We start from the raw sequence: 13,547 nt of genomic DNA, 5'->3' as shown, positions 1-13,547 counted from the left end.
TTAATTATTGTTTTTGTAAATATGGTTTATTTATGTCTATGAGATGCCCTTAAAACTCAAAAAGCAAAATGTTCTGTGAAATCAAAATTTTAAACTTACTTAAAATATAACAAACAAACATTATTTGTAATAATAAGGAATAAAAAAATTAATAAATATATAAAAAGTTAAGTATTTTTCTGTTTATACCAAAACTACTGACATACACTGAAGAAAGAAAGCCTTTCAAAGAGCACCCTCTGGTGGTCAAATACAATACTTCAACTTTAACTTTAAATGTGATGCTGGTCTTATTAATGTAATAAATCATTCACAAAATACACAATAAGCACTTTGCATGAGATTAATCATAATTTACTATTAAAAAGAAATGTTAAGATTGGTAACAGAAGTTAGGTTCTGTTCAAAAGTAAAATAAAAATAGTTTGAAAAATAATTGTATCATTTACAAAAAATATGAGATCTTGATGGTATGACCTCAGATTTTTGTCAAATAGTTATAACTTATTTAGGTCTAGATTTAAAACCGATTTCCTCTTGGATTTTTTTCCTTCATTTGTCCTTTTCTTGCTGTTTTTTCCAGCTGACGGAGACGTCGTCGCGTTACGCCCGGAAGATCTCCGGCACCACAGCCCTACAGGAGGCGCTGAAGGAGAAGCAACAGCACATCGAGCAGCTGCTGGCCGAGAGGGACCTGGAGCGCGCCGAGGTGGCCAAAGCCAACAGCCACATCTGCGAGGTGGAGAAGGAGATGAGCGTCCTCAAGACGCAGCACGTCCAGGTACGCAAGAGATCGCCATTGTTAGCAATCCCAGTCAATAAGTTTTTTTGTGCACGCAAACATGTTTAGTGGTGAAAAATAAACAAGACAACTGATATAAACGGTAGCAGGTTGTTTAAAAACATGAAAACCTAGAGTTTGTTTTTCTGAAGCACTTTTCTCCTTTTTGTTCTCCACAGTATGTGACAGAGAATGAGAGCACACTCCAGCAGATCAAAGCCATGTTGGCCAGCACACAGAAAGACAAGCTGGAACTGGCCAATCAGCTCGAAGAAGAGAAAAGGTAACATCACCTATGCTACCTGTGACAACAACATTGACTTAAAGAAATCATATTAAATCATATTTAATGAGGTGTTATTTAAGATTTCAAACTTGGTTACCTTGTTAAAAGTTTAAAAAGTGTACTATGTCAAAATTTAGAGGTGTCGTGTACGTTTTGCTATCATGACATTGCTATTGTTAGCATTAAGAGCTAGCAGGAACATTAGACTCAAAATTCATTCCTTTATTTACTCATTAAAATTATCTTTAGTGGTAGAAAACAATGACAGCGTGGAGCCTCTATTTCTTCCACTGAAGTTAGCGTGTTAACTTACTGAAGTTGAACCTGACTCGTCACTTTCACATAGCAAGTCTCCATAGCATTGACTCATTAGCTAAAACGGGCTAATTTTGCAAATTAACACAAACAACACAACTATATACGTGGTGAATATTATCATTCAGAAAAATGTGAGTTAAATCATGGAAAAATTCAACAAAACGTGCCGTTTTTTTCAAAATCTCTTAGCGATATAACTTTTCTTCACAGAAAAGTGGAGGACCTGCAGTTCAGAGTGGAGGAGGAGTGCATCACTAAGGGAGACCTGGAGGTATTGACCAGTATCATTTCTATCACCTGGACACAATCAATAACCAAACATATGAGTTTTGTTATATTCATTTTAAGTGTTTCCTCTAATATCTAGCATTTTAAGTCGATTTTTCTCATGCAGTACGACACAGACAGCTCCGTCAGCATGAATGGAGATCAGGACAAAGAGAGAATGAAGGGGTTTAAACGTGCAGATCAGCTGATTGATGTGAGAACCATCTCCTCTGAACCCAAAAACATTTGATTGACAGCGTCTTTGCTGCTCACCACAGCAAATCTGAAAAACATCGTGGAAAAAGAGGGCAGCGGCTTTCACCCGCGAACACAAATCAAACATTTGAAAGAAGTATGCAAATAAATTGCTGATTTCAGTGAACGTGCACTGTGAGGTTTTCACATGACTGTGATATTTTTTAGACCTAAGACTGCCTGTGGCCAAGAGGAAAGGGAACTTGGCTTGAACCTGGACGGTCGCTGGTTCAAGTCCCCACCAGGTCAAAATGGCTGGTGTACCCTTGAGCAAGGTACCCAACCCCCATAGCTCCCTGGGTGCTACCCAGTGCTCTTATTTCTAGGATGGGTCAAATGCAGATAAATAATTTCCCGAAGGGGATTAATAAAGTATAAGATTTAGATTTATAAAAACTAAGCATTTTTGAGAACTAAGGGAGGGTCTCCAACAGTGTGTGGAGAAAAAAAATATTTCAACATATTAAACATAACTAGATATTAGATATCTAAAGAGTGTTTATCTAAATGTATTTGGTTTTATTTTGTTGAACTAAAGTTAACTTGTTTAATTCAAGTTGTATATCACCACACCGAGGGCCAATTTTGTGATTTTACTGCCCTCTAAGGTTAAATAACCCAGCTGCAATTTATCACTTTATATTTGTGTCAATAATTGTCACACACAGGCTAGTCTGACATGGTGGATTAAATTCTGTTCAGGGCCCCGTAAAGGCTTGGGCAGGCCCTTTTGGCCATGTTTGTGCAAGAATAGCTCCATATTTCCATTTTAAACACTAAAGGTGGTACTTTTATAAATATTTTAATAGTTAAATGTACCATCTCTTCAAGCCTGAGTCTGAAAATCTGGTCTGGATTAAATCTAAAGCCTCTTTCTCTTCAAATCTTTATAGTCCTGTGATGAGCTGGGACTGCCTGTCCACTGATCTGCTCCTTTCATCATCTGTCCACAGTTGTTCTGATCTCCATCGTTTCCCTCCTGCGATCCTTGTGGCTCTCTTTCCCTTTGAGTCCTTTTTATGTCTTCTCTGTCTTTCTCTCCTTCTCTTTCTCTTTGTAGACACAGACGAAAATGGAACATGCCCATATTCGTCAGCTTGAGCGGAACCTGCTCCTCGAAAAGTCGAGAGCAGAGGTGCTTCAGAAAGACTTAGAGAGGAGGAGGGTAAACAAAAAACAAAACAAAAACAAGTGAAAAAGCACGAGCCCTTTTGTTTTTGCCTGTGGCAGCTTGTCCTGTGAGCTTCTGCACCTGTTTGCTTCTTTGTTGAGGCGCACAGGTTAAAGTTGTGCTAACCACCCATACACATGACAAATAATTAAATATTTCAATAAGTATATAAACTACAGATTTACAATTAAGATAAGAATTAATACAATTTAAGACTGGACAAAATTGTAATTTTGTTAAGTACGCTTTCTCTCTCCCTTAGTATAAGTTTATCAATGCAGCTATTATATTATATATGAAATAAAAAATGTTTTTTCATACCACATTTCATTTTAAATATGTTTTAATATTAAAATCCTTCAGTTTAATGAAAATGTAAAGCCAAATTACTGCTTAATACAAAATGTGTTTGGTTGTCTCTTCATGCTTGTATCCAAAATCCAAAATTTCTAAAGTTAGATATCAGCGGTAACATACTATATATATATAATGAAAAAAATATTTTTAAGACAGATTTATGGGGAACATTTAGCATGATAGGGATGTTTTAATCATAATCATTGTGGCTGACATCACATTTGTGTTGCTCCTCACTGTCGAACCACAGCTTTTAACACTCACCTTTTTGAAAGGAAACACTGTCGTTGTTGTCGTCCGTGGCTCTCAGCTGCTTCAAGCTTTTCACATCTTCTGTTGCAGGAGAGTTGTTTTCCCTTTTAAACTATGATTTTTTTATTCGTAAAGGTTGCCCTTTGGATCAATTGCCAGCTGCACTTTACAGGATATGACATTTCAAACGCAGTAGAAAGTTAGTGTGATATATAAGAAAAAAGAAAAAAAGTGTGATATTTAACTTTTTTTTTAAAGAAAAAATAAGGAAAAACTGATTTTAGCGACTTGGCATAAGACTCCTCTTAGCCTGCTTAAGGCTACGATATCAGAAGAAAATGTTCACCGCTTTATTTTGCCGTTAATCATCCTTTTTTGACTGGAAACTTAAAGACGCTTTGTCTCACAACTCGCTCTCCGACACCAAATTCCATAGAGAAAATCATTGATTTTACATCACAGCACACAGGGGTTGTTGATCCGCTGCTGCCTCCATCAGTAATTCCAAATGTGTTATTTGGTAACTTCGGTGTCTGATATTTTGCATTTAGATTGACCTCAGTGAGTAGACCAGCAGAAGTGATCTAAAAATGCTGATTTTCTCTATGGACTTTGGTGTGGGAGATTGAGAACTTCATTTAAACCGCTTTTTCATACAGTCCTGAACTTCAGAGGGAAAGAAAACTATTCAATAATCAACACGTTCAGGTTTCAGGCATCAAATCACATAAGAGAATGCTGCGTTCACATTTGTTAGTAAGGTCTGCTTCTGCCAACAGGGGAGATTCACTCATGACGCAGCAGCCTTGAGGTTGGGTAAGAGAACCAAGGTGAAGAAAAAACCCCAAACTGATTTGATCTTGTTCTGGCTTTGATTTCACTTCTTTACCTCAAATCGACTTCTGCTGTTAAAGACATTAACCTCAAATACTGTGTAGACCCTCTTACCTCTTTTACTCCTGTGCTGGAATGTGAACGTCGACTCTGGTGGATTGTTTTTTCCCCCACATGGTTGGAAATAACATCTGTGCAGCAGGTCCTCATTCTTAATCTTTGTCTCTGTTTTTTTTATAAAAGAAAATGTTGATTGTATCTGAGTGTGTGCGTGCAGGACGTCTGCAGTCGTGTGTGTGTGTGTAGGTTTGCTATGCGCTGTGTTTCATCTGCTCGGCTGCTTCTAGAATGATCAGAGTTTTTTTGGCTGCTCTCCTCTCGTCTTCCTGATCCTTTGGCTCCCTCGTGTTTTCACTCTGGATGGAAATGACACAAAGACATCTTGAGTCTGTGCTTGTGCAAAAATAATAACAGAGATGAAATTTAAAATTCACGTTAAGCTGCAATAATCAATCTGTTCTTATCAACAAAAAGATTAAAGTATTTTTGCTCTTTATTCCCTTAATTAATCATTCATGTTGTTGTTTTAATATTATTGAGTCATAATATTGATTCCAGATACAAGTTACAAAAAACTTAACTTTAACTTTATGACATTGTTAAGTAATAATAACATAATAATACTAAGAAGCAGAATGCACTCAAACTAAAACAGAAAGGAGGAATTTATCAAAATGAATTATGCTGAGTACATGAATACACTGATTCAACTCTTAATTTAATTTAAATACTCTGAATGTTTTAATAGTAGTTAAACTTGTGTTTCTGAGTTTAACCAAAGCAAAATAACTAGAAATTCTGTATGTTTCCGTCCAAATACTTAAAAACATTGAAGTACTTAATACAGGTCAGCAACATAAGAAAATAAGTAAACAATATGAATAAAAACATTAATAAAACAGAATAGAAAAAAAATGCAACTTTTAATGGCTCTGATGTTACAAACGAACCATATATACAGTATACACAGTATATGAGATTAAAAAAACAGAGTTACAAAAAAGTTACATTTTGTTTTGAAAACATAGGGAACATTTTCCCTTGTGTTCACTGAGTCTTTGTGTCATGTTTTATCTTCAGAGTTGAACAGGAAGTCAGACTTTGAAACAACTGTCCACACACTGAATGTCTTTTTGTTTGTATATTTCACTGGAATGCACTCGACCGTCTTCAGGGTTTTTCCCGTTTCAGTTTGTCCTTCTCTTCCGAACGGCGTCATTCCTGTGGCAGGTGTCAGAACCTGCCACAGGAATGACGCCGTTCTTTAGAGAAGGACGACATCTTTTGTTTGTGTGTGGATGAAAGGCGTCGACAGCAGTGACGGATGTTGCTTTTCTGTGTCATCAGCAAACCACGGTGGAGGAGCAGAGTCGCATCATGCAGCTGGAGGAGGAGCTGACCCTCAGAAGAGCCGAGGTCAAGAACCTCCAGGCCCAACTCGGAGGCGGTGATGCCGGCTCGCTGAAGGCCGGCGACGGCGACAACGCCGGCTCCGACGCTGAGCCAGAGACGCTGCTCCTGCGCGAGCAGCTGCTGTCGGCGGGCCGCGAGCACTTCAGGGAGAGCAGCGAGCTCAAGGAGAAGTACGAGACGGCGTTGGCAGCGAGTGGGCTGGAGGTCGACTCTCTGAAGGCTGTGGTGGAGAAACAGAACCAGGAAATCTGTGAGCTGAAGCAGAAGGTCCAGCAGGCCAACAAGGAGAACATGGAGATGATGGACACCTGGAAGGTACGTGCATGTCCGACGTTAGTCTTCTGACTTTTCTTGAACTTCTTCTTTTAACGTTTTAGTCCCAGTGAAGTCTGATCATTTTCATTTTCCTCTGCAGGCTAAATTTGACACTTTGGTGAGTGACCACCAGCGATCCCTGGAGGAGTTGAAGGCCACGTTGACGAGTGACTGCGTCACTGAGGGCCAGGAGCAGGACAGCCAGGAGCTGAGAGCCACGCTGGAGAGCCTGAAGATGGAGCACCAGCTGGAGGTGGAGAATCTCAAGGCCAAGCACAAGATCGAAGCCGCCATCCTGACCAAAGAGCACGAGGACCTCTGCATCCGCCTCCAGGAGGCCAGAGACCAACTGGCCGAGGGCAACCACACCTGGAGGACTGAGGTGGAGGACCAGAGTGGGAAGCAGGCCCTGGAGGAGGCAGCCGAGAAGCTCCAGAAGGCGGAGCAGAGGCTGGCGGAGATGGAGAGACTGCAGGTGGAGCGGGATCGCAGCGCGCAGCAGCTGAGGGAGAGACTGGAGCTGTCGGAGAAGAAGATGACGGATTACCAGGCTGTGCAGAGCGCGCACGCAGAGAGTCGGGAGGAGATCCAGAAACTGGAGGAGAAGCTCAGGGTGACGGCGAACCAGCTCCAGGCCATCCAGGCCGACCGCTACACTTCCCATGATGCAAACGTGAGTCTAAGCTTTAAATTTGCCGTGATTGGGGTAAAATATGTCATATAACACTTTTGCATTTGTGATATAACGTCAATTCACTTCGGAAAATCCACTTTGTATTAAATTTAATTAAATATGTGATGGGTCTGTCGTGACATTATTGCTAAGAATCTAGTGGCATCTAGAGGTGAAGTTGGGTATTTCAAACAACTCCCAGCTACAATATCCAGTGTAGAAGACCTTATATGCAAGAGGAGGTGATGATAAATGAATGAAAACATCCTTTTATTCATTAAATTTCAGCTGTTAGATCCCCAATAAACTATATGAATTTTGATTATTGATTTGTGTTTTTATTTTCTCTGTTTTCAGGTCATAGAAGACAACGAAATTTCAGAGGAGAAGATGAAGCTGAAACAAAATATCGAAGGTACTAAAGTCTATTTGGCTGAAGCATGTGGCTTATTTTTGCCTCTCATGTAGTACACCGTGAAAAACAATGCACTTAAAATTATAATACCAGACTTTCACTTCGCACTGTAAGCTGTAATTATTTTACATTTCAAGATGTCAGATTTCATTTAGAAAATACATAATGTCTAAAGAATTTAACATTAAAAATCCTATGAAAAACTGGTATCCAACTTTATTTATTATTCTAATTGCTTTTTTCTCAAATTTAATTATAGGATCCAAGTTGATTTTATAAGTGTTTTCCCAAATTTCAACACATTATGACATATAGGACATCACGGAAACATAACTTTTCCCGTGTGATCATATTTTCTTTTTCCATTTCCTAAAAAGCTTTCCATATAAAATGTCTTCTGACAAAAAGGACAACTCTAAATGCTGTTGTACTTGTGCCAAACCTTTTTAATTAAGGCTTTATTCAAATAATCATGCATTGCGGTGTATACAGTCAGATAACCCGAGATGGAATGAACCAAACCAGGGCCACTAAGGAAAGAAAATAAAAGATACGTAAAGCAAAAAAGACCAAACAAACAAGATTTTTCACATTCTCCTGAACTGGCCTTCCTGTGGACGACCCCTGATTCACTGGTCAAAATGGGTCTAAAATCACACAAATGTTTGTATAATTTATATATGGAGATGATCTCAATGTAGCACTTATCTGGGTTTGGGTTGCGGGGGCAGCAGGAAGCCCAGACTGTCCTCTCCCCTGCTACTTCTACAAGCTCCTCTGGGGAAGGATCCCAAGGTCTTCCCAGGTGTGCCGAGAGATCTAATCCCTCCAGCGTGTCCAGAGTCGGCCTTGAGGTGTCCTCCAGGAGGACGTGTCTGGAACACCTCCCCATGGAGGCGTCCAGAGGTCAATGTACAAACCTGCTTCAGTTCATAATTCCTCATGCTGGTTTCTGTTTTTTTCGTTCTCCTTTAGAAACGATGGAGAAGTTGTTGAAAAGGGAAAAAGAAGTCTCGACACTCACCTCGCAGGTGGAAGCTCTCAAATCACAGATGGGAGGTAAACGTCGTCTTCCAGAGTAAAAACCATGAGCAGCATCAAGTGAATTATTACAATGATTGAAAAGTTGTTTTTCTCTCCGTTCGCCAGCTCTGGAGAGCAAAGTTCGAGCCGGGGAGAAGAAAGCCGACATCCTGTCCAGGGAGAAGATGCGCGTGGAGGCGGAGCTGGAGACCATGACCAGGAAGTCCCATGATGCATCCGGGCAGCTGGTGAGCATCAGCCAGGACCTGCTGAAGAAAGAGAGGTACGGAGGCACGGGGCCATATGGATTTTTCATCATCTCAAAGCTATTATAACTCGAGAATGAATGGTTTCTTGGAAACCACAAGTGCCGTATCGATTCCATTGTCAACCTGGACAATATTGTTTGAATCACACTCTTTAATTTTCTAATGTTTCATCTCGTTAAAGCCTCTGTTGGCGATTCGCGTTGCCAGCGGCCGCATCAGACAAACCACATCATTTTAACCACATAAGAAAAGGCTCATCTTATAATATCCATGCCAGCTTAAGTCTACTATTTCTTGAGAATATGTTTTTCATCTTTTTCTGATGTTAGACAGTATTTTCTTCACTAAAACACAAGTTTGTGTTGCTTTTTTAACTGTTTGCTCTCCCACACCAAAGCCCATAGAGAAAATCAACGATTTTACATCACAGCACACAGGAGTTGTCAGTGAACTACTGCCTAACACTACCTCTCTGTAAGTAACTTCAAATGTGTTATTTGGTGACTTCTGTGTTTGAAATTCTTTATTCAGGTTTATCTCAGTGGCACAAACTCAACAACTCCTGTGTCTCTGTGAGCTAAAAACGCTGATTTTCTCTATGGACTTTGGTGTGAGGGGTAACCACACAAACCTCAGTTTCCTGCCACAAAATGCTGTCAAATGCGATGATAAAGTGGCAAGCATCTTCTTAAAACATCACAGCCTGCTCGTAATTGTATTTCTAGAAATATTTGGTCATCTTTAATTGGACTTTGCTCTTTGTTTTTGCGTAGAATCCGCTCTGAAAAACCCTGAAAGAGCAGCAAGCGAATACTTAAACGCAATCACACTAACTCAACGTGAGACGTCTGCTGAATTTTTCAATGGATGTTTTATCCTTTTATTGGCGTGCGACGTGTCTGCCGCTTTTATGATACACACAAAAATACTCGGCTCCGGCCACAGGCACTTATTTTTAGTGCCTCGCTTGCTCGCAGCATTTACCAACATCATAACCATCAATAATGGAGTAATGGTGTAATGCGAGACGGGCAGTAATGTAATACAATTAGAGCGGTGTGAGTTAATACAGCACTCGCTATAAATGTACTGTCTGACTGTGAACGTGTCTGGACTTTGTAAAGGAGAAGGATCTGGATCTTCTGGACAGAGACGTGGAGACACTTTACTGTTTGAACTCCGCGCTTTGATTAACGACCTCGGTTTTTATTTAACGTCACCAGGTTTGGTTTGTCATAGGCAGTACCTCTTCGCTACACAGATCTGAACCGGAAAACTTGGTTTGTTCCGCAAGGTGCAGCTACTTCCTGTCAAAGTGATTAACGGCAGTTTCTGGGATTTTAAATAAATTAATTAAATATCATGTTTTTGTAGTTATCCTAATAAATTAAATTAAATATAATAAAATCCTCCCTTTCAGTAGGTATTTTTTAGAAAATAAAATACGTTTTTATTTTTTAAATATAAATGAAATTTTGTGGAAAGTCTGATCAGATTCACTTTCTCTGCTTCTCTCAGAGCAGAAAATAGTTTCTCTTATTATCTTCTTTCTAACCGGTTGTATTTTTATTTTTATGTTTATTTATTTCCTCTTGTGCTCTCAGGAGCCTGAACGAACTGAGAGTGTTGCTCCTGGAGTCGCATCGTCATTCTCGGGACATGGAAAAGGATCTGAACCGGGAAGTGCGCAAGGCGGAGTGGAAGGTGAAGGAGCAGAAACTCCAGGACGACATCAAGACGCTGCGGGAAAAACTCCTCCTACTGGTAAAGACAAGAACAACATCTCAAACTAAGAAAACACAGCTTCAATCGCATCAATTCTGATAAAACTCTGAAAAGCTACATTTACGTACAATTCACACATTATAATAACCAGCACTGCCCAAATACTTCAAAACATCCTTCACATTGGTGTTGTTTTATTTTATCCACGAGAGGGCAGCACAGAGTTAAGTTTCTGACATGAAACAAAGCAAGAAAGCTGGAGGAGTTAAAGGCTGTGTTTCATTTCATTTGTTGCATTTGAAGGCAATTTAGTTGTCACAGTGAGGCCTGAAAGTGATCGCGTTTTTTTCCTGTACATATGGCGGAAAACTCAGCAGCGCTACTATTAACGGTGACGCTAACCCTCTCCTAAAGAAAAAAATATGTATTTGGAAACGTTTAGGCTCCGCATTACACTGATGTTAATTCAAATAATTAAATAATTACAGAGTAGACACATATTTTCACCAATAACGACAGGCTAGTGTTAGCAGCTAGTTAGCATAAACGTCCCCCATAATGCCTAACCTTAATCCCTGACATTAACCGTGACTTGTTTTGAGTCTTCGCCAATTTCACAATCCCAAGATTAATGTAACAGGCTACTTCTTGTCCAAACAATTTACGGCAGTTATCATTCATTTTAGATGTTATTCTTAAAAGTATATTTTTTGTATATATATTTACATTTTCATGGTTTTACATTCAAAACAAATCAAATACACATTTTTATTCGTTTGTGTGTTTTATAGTTATTCTTTTGAGATAAAATACAATTTTGTTTATGTTGTCTTCCTTTTTAGTAGTTATTCGTAATTTACTCCCAACAATAACATCGATATTGCGATATACTATTTCGAGATCATATATTGCGATATTCTCACACAAGAAATATTCACAAATATGAATTTGTGAATATTTTTCGTTGCCACACAAAAAGCCTCAATAATGGAACAGACGGTTTTAACATGAACCATGACGTGAACACATGACTTATTTAGGTGCTCCTCCGTGTCTGACTGCTGTCAAATCTGTGAACATATGAATAATGTATCCTAATATTTTTCCCAGATGTGAATCTCGTATATCGTAGCATGACATGAATTATTTACCTGCAGAATTCTCATGATCTTGTGTGTGTGTGTGTGTGTGTGTGTGTGTTCCAGGGTCAGGAACGAGCGTCACCTGACCACCGGCGTCACTCCATGCTGGATCCGTCGGCGCCGGACTCGGAGGCAAACCGCCTGCGCCAGCGGCTGCTCAGCACAGAGGAGGCCCTGAGGAACGCGCTGGAACACAACCAGCAGGTGGACCAGCTGGTGCAGGCCATGCGCCGGCATCCGGAGAAAAGCCCGGTAAAAGCATTTACTCCAAATTTAAACTAGTTTTTCAGCCAGTCTGGGTTCAGTTTTGGAATATGGAGTGGGATTTTTTTCGTTACGTATTCCGTATAAAAGCGTATAACATGATACGCACTGTTTATTCTTTTAGATTATTAAAACAATGCACGTTTCACATTACAACATGAACACTAATTTATACAAACATAGTTTTTTACAACATACGTACAATGTACATTGTAACATGTTTTACATTTATCAACAATTGTAAAAACTATTCCAGTATATTGTTCTCACGATTAACTGTCACGTACAATGTTTTCACAATAAACGTTATTACGTAATACGTTTATATAGCAGTTCAAGACACACATTAAACCATATAAAACCTTTATGAAGTAGTTTTTAAAGCAATAACCTCATACACAAATTAACATATAATAATAACATTGATTATAACTTCACTAAACAATGTCCACAAAATAAATACACTAAAACTCAATTTGAAAGTAGTGTTATTATATTATATTATATTGTATTATATTATATTATTTTCTGCCCTAAATGCCACTAACAGGATGTTAATGAAGACAACACAAATACAGTAAAGTTAAAATAAAATAAAACTGACACAGCTGCCTCAACACAAAACAGTTGTCATTGTATTCCTTATCTTTTCTAATATGTAATTAAATATTTAATTTCAACTGTTTTTCAGGCGCACGGCGCAAATTCTGCAAATGGGATTCATCATCAGGAGTCGGGCAACACTCGAGATGTGGGTATTCTTTCAAATTCTTTCATTTTCAAACTTTTAACGTTACCTGTGAGTGTTAATAAATGTCGTCTTTTTTGGTCTTTTGTCAGGAACAACACTGATATGAGAAGACGAGATGAGACGTAAGCAGAAGCGGTCCCGCGACGGACACCAGAGCGATTTTTTCCGTTTACACTTCAAACCAAAACAGCCAAATCTCCGCTGAATTTTTACGTGTTGTCGCAGAAAAGCACCTATTAGCCAATCACAAAGTTCTATTAAAAAAAAATGTCACCCGCAAAGTGGGACATGGACTTGGAAGAGAAGAGAAGACGAAATATCGGTACAACTGCTGAGAACTCGCAGTGCGATGCCGACAACTTTGACGAAGTAATGTTTAAAAAAAAAATAATAATAAAAAAAATACAGAGAACATTTTGACAATTCAGAAACTTCGGAGAAAGAAGGAAGTGAAGAAGCGAGTCTCAGTCGCTTTGTTTATTTATTTATTACGTTCATTTTCTTTTCTCTCTCCCTCCGCTTTGTAATAATAACGTGTACTGTAGGTGAGCTGTCTCAGCTCCTCGAGGACGATGACGACGTCACCTGACCTGGAGACAGGGTTTTTCAGAATCATCACAGTTGCAGTGTTTACAAACCATGTTTACTTACAGTCTACGATAATTATGTGGAAGGTCTGGTGTGTAAGAATTAATGACATCTAATGGTAAGACGGCAGATTGCCGCACTCTCCCCTAGCATGTCGAGGAACTATCCTGGCCTTTACATGCCAGAAAGGTCAGATGTCACTCCGCCTCCTTTTGTTAGTTTATGCATCGGGATTATGTAGGCGGAGCTGTTCTTCGTTTGCATCAAAATGGTGGCCCCTATAAAGCAAGGTCCTTATATGAAACGCCAATTCTAATGCCACGAAAACCAATCAAATTTTATTTTTAATTTAAAGCAATTATCAATTTCTGTCAATTAATACTCATAA

General features: G+C 39.2%; 1 protein-coding gene across 4 annotated transcripts in view; it reads left to right on the top strand.

Annotated features, from left to right (window-relative positions):
- clip2 (CAP-GLY domain containing linker protein 2) overlaps positions 1 to 13,547 on the top strand; it is a 30,258-nt gene extending 16,711 nt beyond the window's left edge. Inside the window, exons 6-19 of one of the 4 annotated variants that reach the window (XM_044042085.1) lie at positions 584 to 781; positions 961 to 1,064; positions 1,596 to 1,656; positions 2,968 to 3,072; positions 4,467 to 4,517; positions 5,929 to 6,309; positions 6,410 to 6,982; positions 7,340 to 7,397; positions 8,373 to 8,456; positions 8,547 to 8,703; positions 10,294 to 10,453; positions 11,620 to 11,808; positions 12,512 to 12,571; positions 12,661 to 13,547. In XM_044042085.1, the coding sequence (XP_043898020.1) occupies positions 584 to 781; positions 961 to 1,064; positions 1,596 to 1,656; positions 2,968 to 3,072; positions 4,467 to 4,517; positions 5,929 to 6,309; positions 6,410 to 6,982; positions 7,340 to 7,397; positions 8,373 to 8,456; positions 8,547 to 8,703; positions 10,294 to 10,453; positions 11,620 to 11,808; positions 12,512 to 12,571; positions 12,661 to 12,672 (2,193 nt within the window). In that variant the 3' untranslated portion in view covers positions 12,673 to 13,547. The remainder of the gene's footprint in view (positions 1 to 583; positions 782 to 960; positions 1,065 to 1,595; positions 1,657 to 2,967; positions 3,073 to 4,466; positions 4,518 to 5,928; positions 6,310 to 6,409; positions 6,983 to 7,339; positions 7,398 to 8,372; positions 8,457 to 8,546; positions 8,704 to 10,293; positions 10,454 to 11,619; positions 11,809 to 12,511; positions 12,572 to 12,660) is intronic. The other 3 variants (XM_044042086.1, XM_044042087.1, XM_044042088.1) reach the window with 3 other exon arrangements.

The sequence above is a fragment of the Solea senegalensis genome, linkage group LG13 (genome assembly GCF_019176455.1).
Source record: "Solea senegalensis isolate Sse05_10M linkage group LG13, IFAPA_SoseM_1, whole genome shotgun sequence".
Lineage (NCBI taxonomy): Eukaryota > Metazoa > Chordata > Actinopteri > Pleuronectiformes > Soleidae > Solea > Solea senegalensis.
This window is presented reverse-complemented; position numbering and strand designations above follow the sequence as displayed.